The 20,106-nt window shown below is 43.2% G+C and overlaps 1 protein-coding gene across 1 annotated transcript in view; it reads right to left on the minus strand.

Annotated features, from left to right (window-relative positions):
* Positions 1-17,873: 17,873 nt before the first annotated feature.
* The window catches only part of LOC142583402 (metaxin-2-like), a 91,822-nt gene continuing 89,589 nt past the window's right edge, over positions 17,874-20,106 (minus strand). The window contains exon 9 of the mRNA XM_075693854.1: positions 17,874-18,263. Coding sequence (XP_075549969.1) covers positions 18,110-18,263 — 154 coding nt within the window. The 3' untranslated portion in view covers positions 17,874-18,109. The remainder of the gene's footprint in view (positions 18,264-20,106) is intronic.

Below are 20,106 nucleotides of genomic sequence, written 5' to 3' on the forward strand. Positions count from 1 at the left end.
TGAATGAAACAAGCAAACTCTGAAATTTTATTTCAACAGTGTATTACGGTTTGAATCAGACTCCAAACACTATATATGAAGCCTGTTCTGATAGTCTTCCTTGCTTTCGCATGCTGATGGCTACACAGGTTAAACTACTTTTACACATTTCGACGTGCGGTGGTTGAACTAGCACCTAGTGAAGAATTGTGTCTTCTGATTTTGCAGTATGTGCACTGATGTTTAGCTGTTTTTGTTCATGATTATATGGTTTTAAAAATGGTAAATCCATGTTCTTACTTGAATAAGTTCTCAGATCTGTACTCACTTTTGCTTAAATAATATTGCTGTGTTGTCATGTTCTGATATATTGCTGTAGATTTTGTACCAATAGCGATGCTTGCCCTGTTTCCTTGCTTCCTGTCAGTGTGCCATGCCAGTTTGTTCCTTTTGCACAAGCTCACTTGTGTTCTGTCACATGTCACAACACTTTTGGGGTGAATGCAAAAATGCATAGTCTAGAGAAAATAGCTTCATATGAAGTTGTATTATTATAAAAGCATATGCCAAATAGACCTGGTGTTCTATACAGCATCTGTGAGCACAAATGGGCTTGGTGAAGTTGGTACTTCAGTCTGTGTTCTTCCTCTTATGTGTTTGTTTAAATGTGGCTAAAGTTGCTTGCTTATTATTTAGATAGTGGAGTGTAAAATAAACCCTAGTCATGTTTGTAGTCATGTTGCTTGTGTCTTGTCCTTGTTCCTTTGTGGATTGATGCATTAGCGTTGTTATAATTTTCAAATCAAGTATGCACAAACTAGCCCAGAAAGTAGCTTTAATGAAATCACGTTGGTAGTGTCTAATTTATGGCAATCACAAACTTAGCCGGACATGTTAGAGCTACAGTTAGTATCCACAGTCTTGAAAGTGCTTTATTTTGCTTTTGTAAATAAACTTTATTACAACAGTAGGAAGATACCTATGAAGAAAGGAGTCAGAGAAGTAGACACAATCTCTGCAGTGCTATTCACTGCGTGCTTGGAAGAAGTATTCAAGCTATTAAACTGGGAAGGTTCAGGAGTAGGGATCGACGGCGAACACCTCAGCAACATTCGGTTTGCCGATGACATTGTTCTATTCAGGAACACTGCGGATGAGTTACAACAAATGATTGAGGACCTTAACAGGGAGAGTGTAAGAGTGGGGCTGAAGATTAATATGCAGAAGATAAAGATAATGATAAATAACCGGGCAAAGGAACAAGAGTTCAAGATCGCTAGTCAGCCTCTAGAGTCTGTGAAGGTGTACGTCTACCCAGGTCAACTAATCACAGGAAACCCTGACCATGAGAAGGAAATTCACAGAAGAATAAAAATAGGCTGGATCGCATGAGCTCCAGACTGGGAGCTTACCATTATCATTGAAAAGGAAAGTATACAATCAGTGCATTTTATGGGTGCTGACATATGGCGCAGAGACTTGGAGACTGACAAAGAAGCTTGAGAACAAGTTAAGGGCCATGCAAAGAGGGATGGAACGAAGAGTGCTTAGTATAACTTTAAGAGACAGAAAGAGAGCATTTTGGACAAGAGAGGAAACGGGTATATATGATATTCTAATAGACATTAAGAGAAAAAAATGGCGCTGGGCAGGTCATGTAATGCGCAGATTAGATAACCGTTGGACCATTAGGGTGACAGAATGGGTACCAAGAGAAGGGAAGTGCAGTAGAGGATGGCAGAAGACTAGGTGGTGCGCCAAAATTAGGAAATTTGCGGGTGCTAGTTGGAATCGGTTGGCGCAGGACAGGGGTAATTAGAGATTGCAGGGAGAGGCTTTCGTCCTGCAGTGGACATAAATATAATGATGATGATGATGATGACAGTAATGCTGTTTTGGATATGCATTAAATGTTGCACATCCGTCTCGCAAAATTTGTAAATGCAATTTTGTATTAAAAGAACTGGAGCACACCTGCTACAAAGATGGACTGATACTTTTCTCATGCAACTTCCCCAATGTAGTTTCACAGGCTAAGTAACGCTGCTGTGCTTTGAAAACGTGTGCTTTAATTTATGTTGAAACATGTTTAGGATAATATATCTGCGTACAAGCTGTAAAAGGTTTTGATAATTGCACAGTTTACACACTTCATTTTTATTTGATACTCCAATATCCCAACTGTGTTTGTTAATCTGTTCACGTGGCAGGCAATGCATTCAGGGTTGTATATTCAGTTCATTTTAAAAACGTCTCTTCAGGCATGTGGGCACCGGCATGTGTGCTATTTCTAACATGCTTTATCAGTGCCTGAATCAGATTTCTGTATGTCATATGATGATCTCTATCTGGGTTTGAAAGACTGATACGTACATCATTCTATTTGGTCTTGTAGGCAGCACAGTGAGATCTATCTGCTGCTTGCCAGTCTGGTAAAGAGTTCTATGGGTCAGGTAGGAATATATATCACTCTTAGAAGGACCCGTACAAGCTATACATATTCCTAAGAGACTATAGAAATTTCTATCAGTTTTTTTTGCTAGGGTACTGATGCTAGGTTTTTACCTAGTGATGGCACTCCGGAGAGACATTAGTGGAGACATTGCCCCACTGGGCACGTGCAGCAGCTAAGCCCAGTGGGGGGGGGGGGGCGATATGGGACTGGGCGCCGGCTTGCGAGAGCAAGGATGACGTGGCATTGCGGCGGCGCCCTCTAACACCTGGCGCGCTAGAGCGACGGCAGATGTACCCTTTCACCCGCTCTGCTCCGTAGAGGCACGCTCGCAATGTGGTCACAACCAATGGGATTTGAGGTTCCATTTCGCTGAGACGACAGACGCTGCCTTTTTTACTCAGTGGGCCATTTGTTTAGTCTGTTTGAACAGAAACGGACCTGCCAGAGTTTGGTTGTTTCACGACAAAACACACAGTCATCAACAGAAAGTTTAGTTTTCTACGTTAAGTTCATTGCGAGATCTAAAATGAGAAAAATCAAGGGCCTAAACACTCAGCATTGTGGCACGCCAGAAGTGACAAAAGACAGATTTGTGAATTGGAGTTGTTAACATACAAATTGTGTTTAGTCATGAAGAAAGCATTCAGTGAATTTTAGTAATTGCATGTGGATCAATATTAAGTTAGCTTATTCAGGAGAAGGAGGCAGTGGCACAAAGTAGCATAATTTAAAACGCTAAAAGCATCCATTCAACGCAAGAACTAAGTTCAATGGAGGAGATCAAATTAGTGAACATGACAATATAGTTGTGTTTTTCATGAGAGACAAGGTCTTATGGAAACCATGTTGACATTTTTGTAGAAGTTTTGTGACACAATTTAGGATTATTATGGAGATTGAAATAAATGATGTTACAGGGAGGCTTGGCAATTGAGGCCAGCAATTGTTCCGCCAAAGTGTCTCTCATAATATTATTGCGTTAGATCACCACGTGCATTCTGTTCTAGAAGCTGAAAAGGTAATGCTAATCTGTGTAATGCATCTGTCGAATGCCGACAACAGTATGATGCTGATGCGGTGACAACGATGGCATGATCGACGATGGGATGACAATTCTAGAGTCATCACGATTGAGGCATAATGACTTTGGGATGATGAGTGCATGCATGGCAATGACTGCGTATTTACTACACAGCGTGAAGGCGGCAGCATCCGACGGCGTGATATTGCAACAAATTTGAAATGACAATGCAATGATGACGACAGATTGAAGACTGTGAATGGTGAACAATGATGCGTCCACTTGGCAACTAAAGAAAAACATATGAGGACAGCTAAGCATGTCTTATCTGAGTTGTGAGCGAAAGCATTAATGCCCAATTGAACGCCGCTGAGCAGTCCTTCGAGTTTTACGCTGCATGTGATGCACCCTAGACCTACATTGGGTCCCGAGCTAGCAAGCAGCAGCAGCCTGCGGTGCCAACACTGCATCCCACCGACGTGCTGCATGACCAGAGACCAGGAAACAGCAGTGGCCACCAAGGCCGGCAGGCACGCGCAGCAGTTAAGCGCAGTGGAGGGGGGAGATACGGACCGGGCGGCGGCTTGCGAGAGCAAGGATGACGTGGCGTCGTGGCGTCGTGCGACGCCCTCTCCCCTCACGCAACACCTGGTGCACTATAGCGACAACAGGTGTACCCTTTCACCCGCTCTGTTTCGTCGAGGTGCGCTCGTGACGTGGTCGCAGCCAATGGGATTTGAGGTGCTGTTTTGCCGAGACGACAGACGCCAGCTTTTTTGCTCAATGGACCATTTGACGCTTTCGCATAAATAATCGCTACAGAATAATGACGACGTGGTTATGTTGAACTCGAGTTCACGCTTCGTCTGCACGGACCGCCCTACCTGTGTACTTTTGGTACTGGGGCCAATTCTGTACCATGCAATACACTCAGCCATGGAGCACCCGCAACGATCACGCGATAGGCTAAAAACGCTGTGCTTTAAACATGCACCCATAGAGTGCCCCAATATTGCAACCAGCCGATCCGTGCATAGTGAAGCGTCCGCATGGCCGCGTTTGCCATGTGGCCGTGCTATGCGAGTGGGTGGCTGATATATCAATTGAGTAATTGAAAGACTGGTTCCGAATGCATTTACTAACCAATTTGAGTCCGCGGCACTTTTATGTGCTGCTTTGAATAACTGTGTGTGGTACCGCGGTTCCAGCAGTTGCCCAATGCATGTGGCGCGTACATTAGCAGCAGCGCTCGGCGTGTTTCGACTAAAGCAATTTCATTTCAATTCTGCTCGCCACTCATGGCGGCTGTAGCTGCTTATAGTTATACAGCATACTTTGGTTATAAAGTACAGTAAGTCTAGTTAATAAATTTTATTCGGATGTGAGGTTTTATTTTGTTAAATCGAGAACTTCGTCAAATTCAAACCACTTGATTAGATCACGCAACATGCCATAAAATTGATGCAAGAGCCAAAAATGTCGTTTTTGCCTACATTCACACTTATTGTAGCAGTTGAGCATGTACTCTGCCTTAACCTCTTCTAGCCTGAATTTAGCATACTGCATAAAAAAATTATTTTTGCTGTGGCTTTTTATGTTCTGGTTGAGGAAGTTACACAGCAACTTTTATGCGTGTCGGGGTTTTAGGAAGAAAGTTACAGCTATGTCGCGAAAACGCGACAACAGGTCGTAATGGATCAAAAAATGTTTATTTTCAAACACACTTGAGAGCTCATTTCTTTGAGTTTAGCACATTTGTATCTCAGTTCTTATGAAAAGAAATGAAACAATTTGGACTTTTTTTTATACACAGATGAACTTTGCACTTTGTGCAGAAGGAAACAGGTTGGCCTTTGCAGCCAGGCATCTTGCATCGTTGTCGTTGCTGCGACACTTCAGGCCAGTGGCCAACATTGTCTTGACGGACTTCAGCATTAGGTGTTGGAGCTGCTGGTCCTCTTCTTTTCTTCTTCTCAAGCTCTCCTTCCACGGAAAGAGACGGCCGGCCCCTCTTCTTCATCACGTCCTTGTTTTGATTGCACAGGCAGCTGGCTAGAGAAGCCTTGAACGCTAGAAGATCCAGTTGATGTTTCTTTGGGATTCCTAGAGCATCACAATCCCTCCGGTAGAGCAGCCAGCTGCTCACAACAGCCATGTCCACAAAATGAAAAAGAAATCGCAGGTAGAATTTCTTCGACTTCAGAAAAATTCTGTAGTACGCCATGAGCCCATCGAGAAGGTCGACTCCACCCATAAAAGTGTTGTAAGCCTTCACAATGGCTGGCTGCTCAACTTCACATCTTTCTTTCTTTTTGCGGTCATACCGCTGGCAGCTTCCTAGAGGCTGGGCACTCCCGAATGTGCTAGCAATATTCACTCCCCGGCTGTCGTACCACTTCACTACTCGGACTTCGACCCCTTCAATAGTAGCCTGCCTCTCCACGTGGCTTCCTCTACCGTTCTTCTTCATTTCTGCATCGCTGGGCAGTCGGCATCCAGAAATTCTGTTTGCGCGTGCAGTTCCCATTGCTGGAATACCACGCTGATGCAAATTTACCAGCAGTTTTATGGATGTGAACCAGTTGTCAAAAAAGAGCAAGTAGCTCTTGTTCTCTGGGATGGAGCGCGAAAGCTCGAGCACAACATTAGAGCTTGCTCCAAGGTCAGGTAATCCAGGAACAGGGCGGATGTCCCCTGTGTATATAGAGAAGTCAGAGACAAGTCCGTGGGTGTCGCAAAGTACAAAAATCTTGTAGCCCCACTTGTGAGGCTTGCTAGGGACGTACTGCTTGAGTGAGGAGCGGCCTTTGAACGGCACAATTTGCTCGTCGACCACCAGCATCTGTGACTTTGGAAGGATTTGAAATTTGAGCAGCAGATTGTCAATGAGTGGTCGCATTTTGAAGAGCCTGTCTTTGCCAGCATTTGCTTGTAGGAGATTGTTGTCGTTGAAATGAAGGCTGTTCTTTATCGCTTGCCACCTGTCACGTGACATAACTTCTGCCACTTTTTCTACTCGCATCTCGCGGTTCCAGTACATGCGCGATCGCGGAAGCCTGTATATGGACATATACATTGTGGCCCCAAGAAACTGCTCCAGTTCAGCGCGTGTTAGGCACAATGCTTTGTTGGCATTCTTCTGCACTGCATAGAGATTGGACTGGTCTGTAATCTCCTCAAGAAGCTTGTCGTCAAAAAAATACCGGAGGTACGCAATGGGAGCTTTCGGCTCATCTGGAGGGTCTGGAAGACCGTCTTCCCATTGAGGGTGGCATGTCCGCGGATGGTTCACTTGCTTCCAGAGGAAACTTCTTGCGCTTGACGTTGACGGCTCTTCCGTTTCACCTTCTTCATCTGCAAACAAAAAAAGAAAAAGAAATCACTGCGAGGTCGCAAACCACATTTGAGAAGCCACAAAAACCTTGGCTTGAAAAAATTGGCTGGGGCTTAGCTAAGGGCCTGGATATCTCGAAGCGAAAAGCTGCGGTGATCCGCGATAAACACGCGCTTGCGGCGAACGTCAAACGATGACGCATAGCGCGCGGCAGCGTGCGCCTGTTCTATGGGCAAGCGCGCCTTATATACCCCTCCTTTCAAATGCGCACGGCTGCGGCGAAAGGTCAAACGGTGGCGCGGAGAAGCGACGGCGCACATGGGCAGTAGCCTGCGCAGTGCGTGACGTCACTCGTGCTCCGACAAACGCGGTGTTGACTATCGTAGTGAAGCTTTTGGCTTCAAAAGAAAAAGACGCGCCACTGCAATACAACACGAAAGAACGCTGACGGCGTTTCACATTGCAGCCGAATGCAACTCGCCCAACAAACAAAAAATTGCGCACCTGTGTCGCTCCCAGACTGCCCAGATTGATCTGATGGGGCAGCATGTACTGTGTCAGGGCTGTATTCCGAATCGCTGTCGCTGAGGCAGCTATCTTCGCTTTCTTCAACGGGTGGAACCCTGATCCCGTAGAACCTTCTGGTGTCCATCACGAACAAAAAGCACCGAATAACTGCAAAAAACAAAAATTACTAGTTTTTTGACCACATGCCGAGGAAGACGAAGTTGTGCACAAATCGGGACGCTACAGCCTGTTGATGCGAAAACGCGACAAAGCGACACACGCTTGAAAACACAACTAATCTTCAAAAACAAATTATTTACGTGATCTGCGTGCATTATTCAACCAAGTGCCTATCATGCAAAATTTTTTTATATTCAAAAAACTTACATACCTTGAATGGAGACGGATGTCAATGGATGGATAGTGAGAAATGTTCTTCGTCGGCATCAACTGGAGAAATGGCAGCCGTCAGCTCTTTACTGAATCGACGATAGATGGCGCTGCCTTTTCCACGTGTTGCCAGACATCTGTGGATTCCCTCTGAGCGCAGGGGTAGCGGCTACAGATGTTTTCTTCTGGTGGTGCGGCTTAAAACCGGTATGATGCGAAATCGCGACAACAGGTCATAAGAGGTTAACAGAAGAAACGATTAAACATTCTTAAAAGCTATATGTCAGTGATACAAAAATCACCAGAACTCAACTACACCTACTATACCCACATTTTTTTAAATTATGGCAAATCAGGCAAGATATTAGTTGATTCTAGGTTTTCAGTGCTCATGAATGTGACAGTGAAAGTATTGAATGTCATGTAGTGTAATGCAACGAAAACAATGACACAAGAAAAAGCAAAACACAGACATAATTAGGCGCTTGTGTCTGTGTTTCATTTCTTCTTGTGTTCTTGTTTTTGCTGCGCTACACTACATGCTGTTCCATGATGACCAACGAACAAGCCCACATTGCCGCCCCCGTGTAGAGAACAGGAAATTTTGTTATACACTTAAACTAACGTACGAATTAAGTGACGCCATATGCTTTCGTGTGCACTCCGCCCCCAAAGCGTCGCCCGGTCGCACTGCGACGACGCTATCATGAAAAGCGCCGGCAGCTGGGAGCGAATGCTTCGTCTACTTCTCGTTCCAACGGGTCATCAAAACTCGATTGCGCAACCTTCAATACTAAACGTGCGGGAAAACAGCTTACATGATGCCACGCCGTCTTGGCATGCCCGCTCTTTCCACACGAAGCAGATTACCTCTAGAGCAGGGTGCGCGGCTGCATATGCGCTCAGCCGCGCTTACAGCCACGCGCAGTCATGGCCGAGACGCGCGCCAACTTACCCCCCCACTCCGCCGTCTCGCGCCCGCTTGATCGCGTTACCGCGAGCTCGCTTTCCTTCCCCACTTTGCCATTGCTCGCGTGGGAAGGCCGCACTTACGAAGCCACCATCTTTCTTGTCTCACCCTCGCACTCTTTCACTCGCACCTAAAGCACAAGTGCGCGGGGCGCGATAGGATCTGATCGCACTTGGACTTAATTTATACGGAACATGATGCGGCTCCAAGCTGTTGTTCTTGTCGCGCTGCACGCAGTTTGAGAGGTGCGTTTGCAAGCAGCCGCTTATAATTCAATCATTTGACTATCTGCGCCCGCGGAAGTTACCATTGATTGTCTTGGCACTCCTCTGCGGCAGAAGCGAAATTTCGTTATATTGAAATTGCACACAAACACACTTCTTTATATTGAGGCTCTAAATGCATGGTGTTCTATGGAGAAGAGGTTATGAAAAGTTAAATGCTTCGTTATATCGAGAATTTCGTTATAATGAGGCTTAACTGTATAGAGATTTGAATTTATATACCTTGTTGTGCAGCTCCTTGGGTCATGGTTTCTATGACTATGACTCATATAACTCTGTATCTGTTGCGTAGAAAATCTCTCTCGCCCCGTTTCCCTACCGTTCTCCTTTTGGAGGAGGCCCCCTCTTGATGCTATCCTTGTTCCACTCTTGGCCCACATCATTTCATAATCTAGGCATGTAAGGTCACAGTTCCTTATGCGATGCAGCTCTGACATCGTGCGTACCATACAGAACTGTACATGAGCCTGAGCCCATGCATAACCATTCTTCTGATCAAATGTTAATTTTTAGACTGACTTCCTTTCCTCTTGCATGACAGTTATCTCTGCTGTATTGTTGCTGCTCTCTCATGTATGTATACCAATCAATTATCTTAGTCAATTTCTTCTTGAACATTGAGTCCAATCTTTGCCAACTTAAGTGTGTGTTGAATGTTAATTTTTTAAGACCTGTCTTCACAATCTGCCTCCACCTCATCCATTTTAGCATCCTCAATTCAGTCACTTCTCCATCCTGACTTCTAGGTGACTTTATTAAAATTGTTTAGGTTCCATACAGTATTGCTGGTCATGTATTGTCTTATAAGTTTATTAGACAGTGAAAATCTTCAACTTGACTGGAACCTGCATAACATAAATATCATAATGCATCCTGCACCCTTTCAGTTTTTCCAAACTATGTCAATTCTGCTGATTCTGTGGGCTGTCCAAATTTTCCATGTTGGTGTTTTCAGTTATCATTGAACCAAGGTATCCGTCTTCTCTATGGTTTACCCTCAAGGCTTCCCTTTCATCTACTCTGAGAAATTGGCATTCGGCTACCAGATGTGGGCAGCTTGCCTCACAACACATGTACATGCTCAGCTACTTTTGCCAACCTTTGTGCTAGATGTCAATCAGCATGAGCGAAGCAGCGAGAATGGGGAATTATGAAATTAAGGCAGAGGCTCGAGCATTAAGGGAAGTCATACTTATGAGGTGAGTACATGGGAAGAAAAGTATTCAGAAATGTTGGGAATTTGCAGTTTCCTGTTTATTGGTTTATTAAACTCTCCCTAGCTATTTCAGTTATTTCATCATGTGTTGCAATGTTTAGTTGCGATATGTTCTTCTTAAGTGCTGCCACACTTACTACTAGAAGTTTGAGAACTTATATTTCTTATTCACTTGGTTCATTCATACCTACAAGCAGCAGTTTTTTCACTTTACATCAGCTATTGAATGTAATGCCCAGATATGTTCTCAGTCTACTTCAGTGGGAGTCACTAACACAGTGAATGATCATGAAGCATGTGTGTTCTTAGAAAGTGCCTTCATGTGATGCAGCTGTAAGTTAAGGTAGGGGATGCTTTGGAAAGCATGTTATGTGGCTTACATGAGAATTATTTTATGCCAGAAAGCACACAAATATTTGTGTTTATTTCTGGTGTTCTTCTTCCTTAATTACTTTCTTGATTCAGTGCATATATATGAAGCAAGAGATCTTGGCTTGTTCTTTCTTTACATTAGCAAATTACATTAATCATATAATAGCACACTTTACATAATTGAACACATTAAAAGTCACTTGGCGAGCAAAACATGTACTTGTCTTTTTTAATATTCCAGCTTAATGTTTTAGTGTGTGCAGTTTGGATGTGATTCTTGAGAAGCACTACATCTGCTTCAAGTATATGTGGTATAATTGCTTTTGCTTAAACATAATCCTAATCTTCCTTGATAGCTGTCCTTTTTTTACTAGCAATATAAGCATGGTGCTTAATTCCAACATAAATATGCCTGTTGTAACTGTATGCATCAGTGTTTGACTATTCGTTACCTACTATTCCTATTAGAAAAATGTATTTGCCAACCTCCAATTATTTGCATTGAAGTAGTGAAGAGTTTGACGGCAGCCTGTCTGGTTTGGTCAAAAGAGGCACGGTAAGTAGTTTAAAATTAGATGCTAACCATAAAAATGAAAAATAAGAACTGGTTCAACTGGAGCTTTGTTCACAATCTTTGTGAACAAGGCTTTCAAGTGGGAGCCGAAGCATATATCTTGTATGCCCGATCTTCATTTGCATATTATTATTATTATTTGAATTCATCTAGCCCTAAAGAGGTGGCAATTTATTTTGAATACTACTCTTTGCATTTTGTTTCCATCGCTGAGTTTTTTTTTTTTAAAGTAACTTCATGCACCACACAAGTACAACTCAAACATTTTCATTCTTTCAAGGACGTCACAACTAGTGGAAGGTATTCTGCACTAACATAATTATTTTGAGATTTCCAGTAAATACGTAGTCCTCATAAAAAGTATCTAAATAATTTTGGCCTAAGCGGTTATACATTAACCATGTAGGCTTCATCAACTTCTGACATCACTTGGTCTTGGCAAACTTGTGAGCTGACAAGTTTGAGCATGCAGTCACTTCCCTCCATATTTGTTTCGATGAAGGCTTGCCCTTTGGTGCTACTCTGGATCCACCCCCGTTTCCTGTGATCACCACTACGGGCTTCAAGGCACACACCCTCAGGAAGACTTTTCATGCACAAACCTGGTTCTTTCACACTTTTACTAAGACAGACATTGAAAGCAAGGATGGCATAGCAGGTTACAGCATGTTGGTTACAGAAGTACTTTATTAAATAGCTTTGTAAGTATTCATCTTGTGGACATTTCCATATCATCTTCTTCTGAATTAGCTGGGGGAGCATGTCTCCTTCTCATGCATACCCCAGCCCAGCCAATCAGAACTTCAGCAGCGGATGAAATGGACATTTCCACTAGGTGGACACGGAATACATCCCCTGTGCTCTGTCCTATCTTTCCACCCTTCTCCATGTATTTTACTCAGTAAACTACTGGTTCAGCATGTTGACCACCTTAATCAATCTTCCAATAGCTCAGCACTTAAAAGATATACAATACAAATAAGGCACTGTAAACCCAAGCAGTTAGGCTGGCGATACAGCAACATATCAATTATCCAGGCATAGGCTACACATATGATTAGCAGTAACTGTTGGTTGGCTACCTCCTCCTTTTTAAGAAGATAACAAATTTAGTCATGTCTATATACTTAAATATACTGTGTCTGTACATGATGTTTACAGTGCATCTTTTTTTTTGCTTAATGTTGAAGTGAGAAAACATGGATGAGGTATCCGCCACTGGTTCTTCTAAAGTGCTTTTCCTCCTATTGTCAGGAGTTGCAGAAATAAAGCGACAGTAGGGAGCTTTAGAATAGGGGCCCCAATAGTTTGGGGCCCCAAAGAGCTTTGCGGGTGTTAGCGTTGGGGCACGTAGGAGTGAGGAGTTTTAGAATAGGGTTTGACGTTTGCGGATAGCGTCTTGCGCTGACAGCGCCACTACGGCGTCAAAGAAAAACTATTAGAAATAATTAAATAATATATACCATTTTATGATAGGAATAATAATTTTTACTTGCATGTATTCGCGTTTAAGTACAATTTAGAGGTTATTCTCTGTAAGCAGCAAACAATTAGTTGCGCTTAGTTTTGAGCAAACCAATTTTACTAGCCTTCACCAGCCAAGCTTAGCCATGTTAGCCCTACGAGCCATAAAATCCACAATCGAATTCAAAATCAGCGGCGTCTAATGAGTCAATCTTAATAACACACGCTAGTTGAGAGAAAGCGATAACCGCACTCACTTCTCCTAGCTTGCGAACTTCACGCGTTACCGCGAATCGAACCCAGTTTTGTGCTAGGTTAGAGCCGTCGCTTCGATGGGTGCCGCCATGTTTGCCGACGCAAAGCTTTTGGGGCCGCTATTTGGGCTCCCGCTAAATCGGTGAAATAGCGTTCCCAACGCAAAACCCAAACGGAGTTTGCGTCTTGGGCATGCGCAGTGGCGTCGACGCTATTTCTTTGGGGCCCCAAAACGTTTGGGGCCCCTATTCTAAAACTCTCTAGTATGAATTGAGAGCCGTGCCCCTCCGTGCCAAAAATGACGCAGTACTAGCTTTTAACCGCAATAAAATTTTAAGTGAAAATGTAGAGGCAGCTCAAGAAACCTCAAATGATGTGGGTGACAGAACTCTGATAATGACTGTAAGGGGAGGGAACTCTGCAGCACTCCCCCCCCCCCCCCCCCCAAATACCTCGGAGGGGGCTCGGGCACGGAGAGCCCCACGTAGTCGGCGCCTACGGACGCACGGCAACAACGCAGGCAGTGGATGCGCGGTTCCGTGCTCTTTCTTTTTTCTTTGTGCACTCGTTTCAAGTACGACGCGCGCCGCTTGGATAAGCTTTTCGCGTCGCTGCCATCTTATCGATAGCTTTTTTTTTTAATCAGGAATGTGCTATCGGAAAGCAGCTGGGGCACTTTGACGAGAATGAGTACCGCCGTTTCTTTTCTACATCGTGCAGCTGACGAATAGGTTGCGCAGACACACACACAAACACACACACACACACACAAAGAAAGATTTATGTGAAAGACAGACCGTGAGAATGCCTGTGTCTGCATAGGGTGGCCTTATCTTCTAAGCCTTCACAGTTAATTTTAATTCTGGAGTTTTGCGTGCCAAAACCACTTTCTGATTATGAGGCACGCTGTAGTGGAGGCAATTTTGACCACCTGGGGTTCTTTAACGTGCACCTAAATCTAAGTACACGGGTGTTCTCGCATTTCGCCCCCATCGAAATGCGGCCGCCGTGGCCGGGATTCTAAGCCTTCACAGTAGCATAACCAGTTATTCTTTCTTTTGCTTCAAGTAATTACAAACTGGACTGATGATGAGTAACTGTGGCATGTGACACAGGGCCCACCCACATTCACCGTCCTATTACATAAATTACAACTCCAAATTTCTAGTCCGTAGGAAAGAAAAAAAGCGAGCAAGTAAATTTTAAAGCGAAAGCCTTAAAGGGAAGCTGAAAGGTTTTCCAGAAAAAATGAGTGAACATCTGTACATAATGGTTTTCAACCCTCCGAATTCGAATATCGTATCGAAATTGAGCGAAAGAAAGCGCAAATATATTTTATTTCAACGAAAAGTGCAGCAGCGGACACGCCCAGCTCGCGCGTCTCGTTTCCGCCTGTGATTGGTCGGTGCGCCTCGTGACGTCAACTCTGCCGCTGCCGACCGCTGCCGCTACACATGAAGCGCGGTGCCAGGTAGTTTGGTGCTGTTTTTCTGAGACGGTAATGGAAAATTTAGAGAGACTGCATTTTTCTGAGGAGTTCGGCGTTACTCCTTACATGTACGAGCCGATTGCGAAGAGCCGGCCTCTCGAAGAAGCAAACGATGCTGGTGCGAGCAGTGCTTTCGACGCGAACGAAAGCAAAGTCTTGGGATCTCCTCGTGTTGGAAATGCTCTTTGGTGAGTATGTTTTTTGCAAAGCGATCTAGTGATCTCGCCGATCTTTCGCCGATCTAGTGAGCTCGTTTCCGGTCAAACAACTGTAGTGTTGTGTTCCTGCATGCCTCCTCGTGGAACGTAAGCGGGGATGCGATCGTCGGCATTTGTGCGCTGTCCAAAGCTGTCGGCAATCCACAAAGACGGTTTAAACGCGTGAAAAGCTTCCCGGTTCATGCAGTACGTGTAGTGACCTTCATCTGTTGACTACCACTCATGTTGACTACCACGCACGTTGACTACCACTCTACATACACGCAGACGCACCAACAAAGGAATGCAGGGTCGATCGAAGCAGATTACGATGGCACGCACGCAGAAACAAGCGTGGTCAGGCACGGTCGCAGACGCTGCGAAGGAACGAAGCAGAGTTGACGTCACAACACCGCGGTTTCCGGTCTCTGCTCCGCTCGCTCACTCAAAGGGGAGCGGAGCTACAGCGCAATTTCAACCGACGATTACGTCGCTCCTAATTGAAAAAAAAAACCCCAAATTTTACCTACATGGTTTATAAGGTTCCCGCATCCGTATATGAGCGTCTTATTGAATTCGACAGACTCTTCAGCTTCCCTTTAAGTGGCTTGTTGCAATGGCTCATACCACAAAAAAGCGAGGTCTTGTCCAGCGATACAAAAAGGTTGACTGGTACAAAAAATATCACCATCAGCAATGGCTCGTACCCCCTGTTACGTCTCAATGCCACAAAGGCCCCACAAACCCCGTAAGCAAGCAAAGATGCAATGGCTGAATATGAATGAAGACACGAAAGAAAAGGAGAACGAAGGAAAGCAAGAAAGGAAATAACAACATAAGGAATAGTTCATACCGCTATAAGCAAGCAAAGATGCAATGGCTGAATATGAAAGAAACAAAAGGAACGAAATAGAGAATGAATGAAAGACAGAAAGAAACAATGAATGAAAGCAAGAAAAAAGATGGAAAGAAAAAGAGAACGAAATAACCTTTAGATAGTGCTTTAGATGCTCGCATGTGTTGGAGATCGACCTACAGCACAATACGTTTACTTCACACTGCAGCTCGTTATGTCTTGCAAGAAGTCTGACCTATCCGATTGGATAACTTAATGCGTGCAGCAGGCTTTTGTCTTCACATGTTACAGGAGTGTAACATGCTGTCGATTTTTTTCCTTCAGTTTAAAGTTCTTCTTTAAAAAAAAGCAGGTAAGGACATTGATGCTTCGGAACGATGAACAAGGACAGTTTGTACTAAACGTAACCGTGATTTTTGCACACTTGCACGTAGCATGGGGCCTTACATTGAATAATGCAGACAAAATAGTCCAAATCGCACAGTGTGCCCCGAGATTGAGTTTCTTTAGAAATTGAAAAGCGTGGTGTACTCTGCTTGGAGATGGTAAACGTGTGCCAAACTATGGCACTCAACAAAAGCAAGTTTCCTGTGCCTGTTAACGGCCATTATCATTGGGCACTGAGATGATGACGACATCCATTAGCGACCACAGTGTTATTCTTACGAGAAGCCGGTCTGATGAACTAGTTGGTTTTCCTGTTTTACATTATCAAAGCCACCATTTTCTTCTGCTTTCTCTGTGTCCTGGCATGTCTGTTTTACTGTTCATATAATAATAGCAGCGAGCTGCCCTAAGGGCCAAACTAGGAGTTTCAACAGAAACAGAGATTCTGCAATGCCCCTGAAACAATGTTTCGGCCACAGAACACAACTGGCATGGCTGAGTTCAGAAATGCAACCGTCTTTGCCGAGGTTGCCGAGATGTACCAGCAAGCACCTATCGTCTACCGTTACCCTAGCACATAATGTAACTCGTGAGTCATAATGATCTTCTCGTGGGGTGCTCCGAATGAAAAGTAATTACTTTGAAGAACTGCTTATGTAATTAGCACCAGTTCACATCCTGTATGCTTAAATTGTTTCGTGCCAAACCGATAACCTGGTTATTACTTTTTGCGGTTCAGGTTCGGGTTCAGGCACGTTCTAAGAATATTTCGAGTTTGGGTGCCGGTAGAATTCTGGTTCGGGTACAGTTTTCGGTTTGGCGCCCTGCTTATATATAAGACATTTTTGATTTACTTTATTTTCTTTGATTTAACCACAAAGTGTGTGTGCATATGTTCGTTCTTAGCCAACCCTCCAGTATGGGTATGTCCTACCATGATTCTTACAGAAACCTCCATTTCGTGTCGGCTCACAGATATCTCTAAGGCACACTGATTTGTTAATGGAATGGTGAATTATATTTCGCGAATTCATTTATTTACTTAACTTTGATGTATTTAGCCATTAAGTGTGTGCCACTGCGAATGTATCTGTTCTTGGACAATCCTCCAGAAAGGCTATGTCCCCCTGTGACACAAGAGGTAAACAATCTCTAAATGTTGTTTGATACGCGTCATACACACAGGTGCATACACCTGTTATCACAATTCTTCCCTAAACAAGCCCAATACATTGCCTTCATCCATGTAACATTGCCGCGTATACGTCTCACAGTGTGAATCTATCTGAAGTGGAGTTTGCATTTTGGCACAGCTTGTGAACAATGCAGTCTGTAAACTTAAGAATTTCATGACCTTTGTTGTGACTTTGTGGTGGATAAACAAAAACATTCCATCAGGTTACTCATTTCATAGAATGAAAGGAAACGAAATTGTGCACATTGCCGTTAGTTGCAAAACATTTAACCACTTCATACTAAGACTTCACACAGATCTCAATATGTGCGTAGGATCTGCATATCTTTTTATTTATATTAACAACCTAACTAACATAGTTCAGTCATCTTTTAAGCTATTGTACTGACGTCGACGGTTTCTGGACATTTCAGTCTTTATCCGTTTTTTTTTTTTTGTATGCTTGAGTATTGACTACAAGTATAGCCCAAGGAAGACGAGATGGACATGATCATGTAGACACACAGCGAGTCTTGTCATTCTTTCACGTTACCTGTAGTCATTAACCTCCAAGAAGCCTAACTTTCCGTTCTATTGTGCAATAGATTGATTTTATTTTAATTTACTATGTCATCTAAACAAATATATGAAGGCAAAAAGAAATTGCATAATTTCTTTTACTGTTTTAAAGCCGAAACAAGCAACTCCACAAGCCACGAATTCCACCGTAACATATTTTTGTGCTGAAACAAAGGCATGCACAGGAAAAATAGGCTTGGCTTTTTTGTATGGAGTCACTTGGTATGCTGGATAAATTATGCTGAAATAATAATAATAAAAAAATCTTGACTTCTTTTCTGGCATCAGGGCAACTAAGGAGGAGCCCTATTTTTAGTAAAACCTTATCAAACCAGCAAAGTCAAGAGCATAGAACACAGACACACACACAGAAAGAGAACAACAACAATTTAGCTTTTTATTTACTACGTGATGTAGTGCACAGTACATCATAAAATAATGCTCGTCACCACCACAAGAATTTTCAAGAGGAGGAAGAGAGCAGCACAATGGAAATGTGTGTGCAAAACTTCCTTGCAGAATTTCCTGCAGTAATTCTACTGAAGATCACCAAGACATTAGCAGCAGTGTCCACCCAATCACAATTTTATGCTATTAAAATGCATGCTAGGAATCTGCAAAGTACTGCGATTCAACTCGATGACACAGGTCAACCAGGTTGCTGAATCCACTGACAATCTGGCCCAGCCGACCATCAACAAGATCAGTAGTCATCAGGCAAAACAGGTGACCAAAGGTCAAAGCATCCAATTCAGTTGGCCTGCAAAAATCACATTTGAGACAACATTGCACGGACAACATTGAAATATTCAACATAGCAAGACAAAATTGCAATATTTCCAGCAGCATGCTAAAATAAATAAATTAGTCAAATCAAATGCGATGAACTTTGGAATGATGAGTACAGGTGCCTGCATAGCGAAATTTGAGCCATTTCTGTTTCACAAAAAGTAGGAGTGTGCAAATGTTGAAATTTCCAAACAGAACTTAATGATTACAAGCCACAGTAAACTTCCAATAATACGAGCTTTACAGGACTATCGGAATGTACTAAATAATCCGGCAGGTCGAATTTAAACAGACAGAAAATATGTGTGAACAGACTAGTGCTTGTTATGCAAATATTAACCCGATTTTAATCTGCCCGCAAATATAGCACATGCCTAGATTTGAGATCAAAGTAGAGCATCATTGCACTGTTCTATCCTGGAGGATGCCACAACTGGCTTGCACTTCAACACTTCTTTAGAAAAGCAACTGGGGTAAAATCTAACACTCATCCGAATTTAAAATGAGAAAAAATGTAGCATGCCTTTGATTTTAGCAATCAGGAAAGATAAAACCTGCAGAGTTTACCCTCACAGAACATAAATTTATTTACATTTAATGTCTACCTTCATCAATGTTAGACAGCTCTTTATCGCAGTGGGTCGAAACATGCATTCCTTTGGGCAGTCCACTGTGTTTGATCATCTGCATTTCATATACGACCTCCCAACTATCGGGGTGCTGAAAAGTTCTTGGCCTGACCAAGAAGCAACAAACCGAAAATCTTGATACTTGGACTTTATTTCACATTATCTCCCCAAAGCTCACTGCAATTCACATAATGCATCAGTAGCTTTTTAAACCACACACAAAAAAAGACAGAATATTTCTGGGGTACCAGGAGTAACAGGGTATCATTACCCTTGCACATTACTAGGTAATTTATATTTAATGGAGCTGAAAAGCCTTTAGTGGCACTGTATTGTGGTATTCCTAAAAGCCTATAGACCAGCGTAGTTAAATTTACAACCACGCCAAGTTTATTAAGAGTTCCATCATTGTACTTTGCAATGGTTATGCAAGATTCAAATGTGAGATGAAATGGCAAGCTGTGAGTATGAGTGTTCACCTACACTTTCTTTACAGTATATTTCAGCACAAACATTAAGAAAGTGGAGTACGATCATTCAGATCACACTCTAATGCACGAACAAGGTGAATAATGGATATAAATTTTTGTTTTTTACCTGTTTCTCTTTCTTTTTTATCAGCAGCTCCAATGAAAAACATGATGCAGCAAAATCTGCCTCTTGTAAACAATTTTCAACTTCATTACCTATTCCCTCTTTCTTATACGCATTGTGTCTCTCTCAGTGGCAGTTGGCAACCTGCTCCCTCCCCATTTCACTATTTTCCTATTGTATATGTGTGTTCCCATATAGAATAACCGAAGAATAATATCTGTGTTCGGCTAGCATCTTCATAATCCCCGAAAACTTAACCATGCTTTGTTTAGGCTCAAGGGATAATGGCACTATCTCAACCGGACCAGATCTGGATCTTTGGGCCTGGGCTGAGTACGGGCCAGGTTTAAAATCACTAGGTCGGGCTCACCTGGGTCAACACATGGCACTTTTGTGCTCGGGCCCAGCCCAGGCCTAGAAAAATGACTTTTGCAGTGCTCTAGCTGGTACCTTCAGTCGAGATCGAATTAACAGAAGTATATTGTGTTTGAGAACTGGCTTCAAACATCAAATCGAATACTATTTCTCCATTTAAAGAAAGAAGGAATCGTACAAACATGGTCCATGCGAGCCATACAAATATGGTGAAGT

Source organism: Dermacentor variabilis, chromosome 5, assembly GCF_050947875.1.
Source record: "Dermacentor variabilis isolate Ectoservices chromosome 5, ASM5094787v1, whole genome shotgun sequence".
NCBI classification, from domain to species: Eukaryota; Metazoa; Arthropoda; class Arachnida; order Ixodida; family Ixodidae; genus Dermacentor; species Dermacentor variabilis.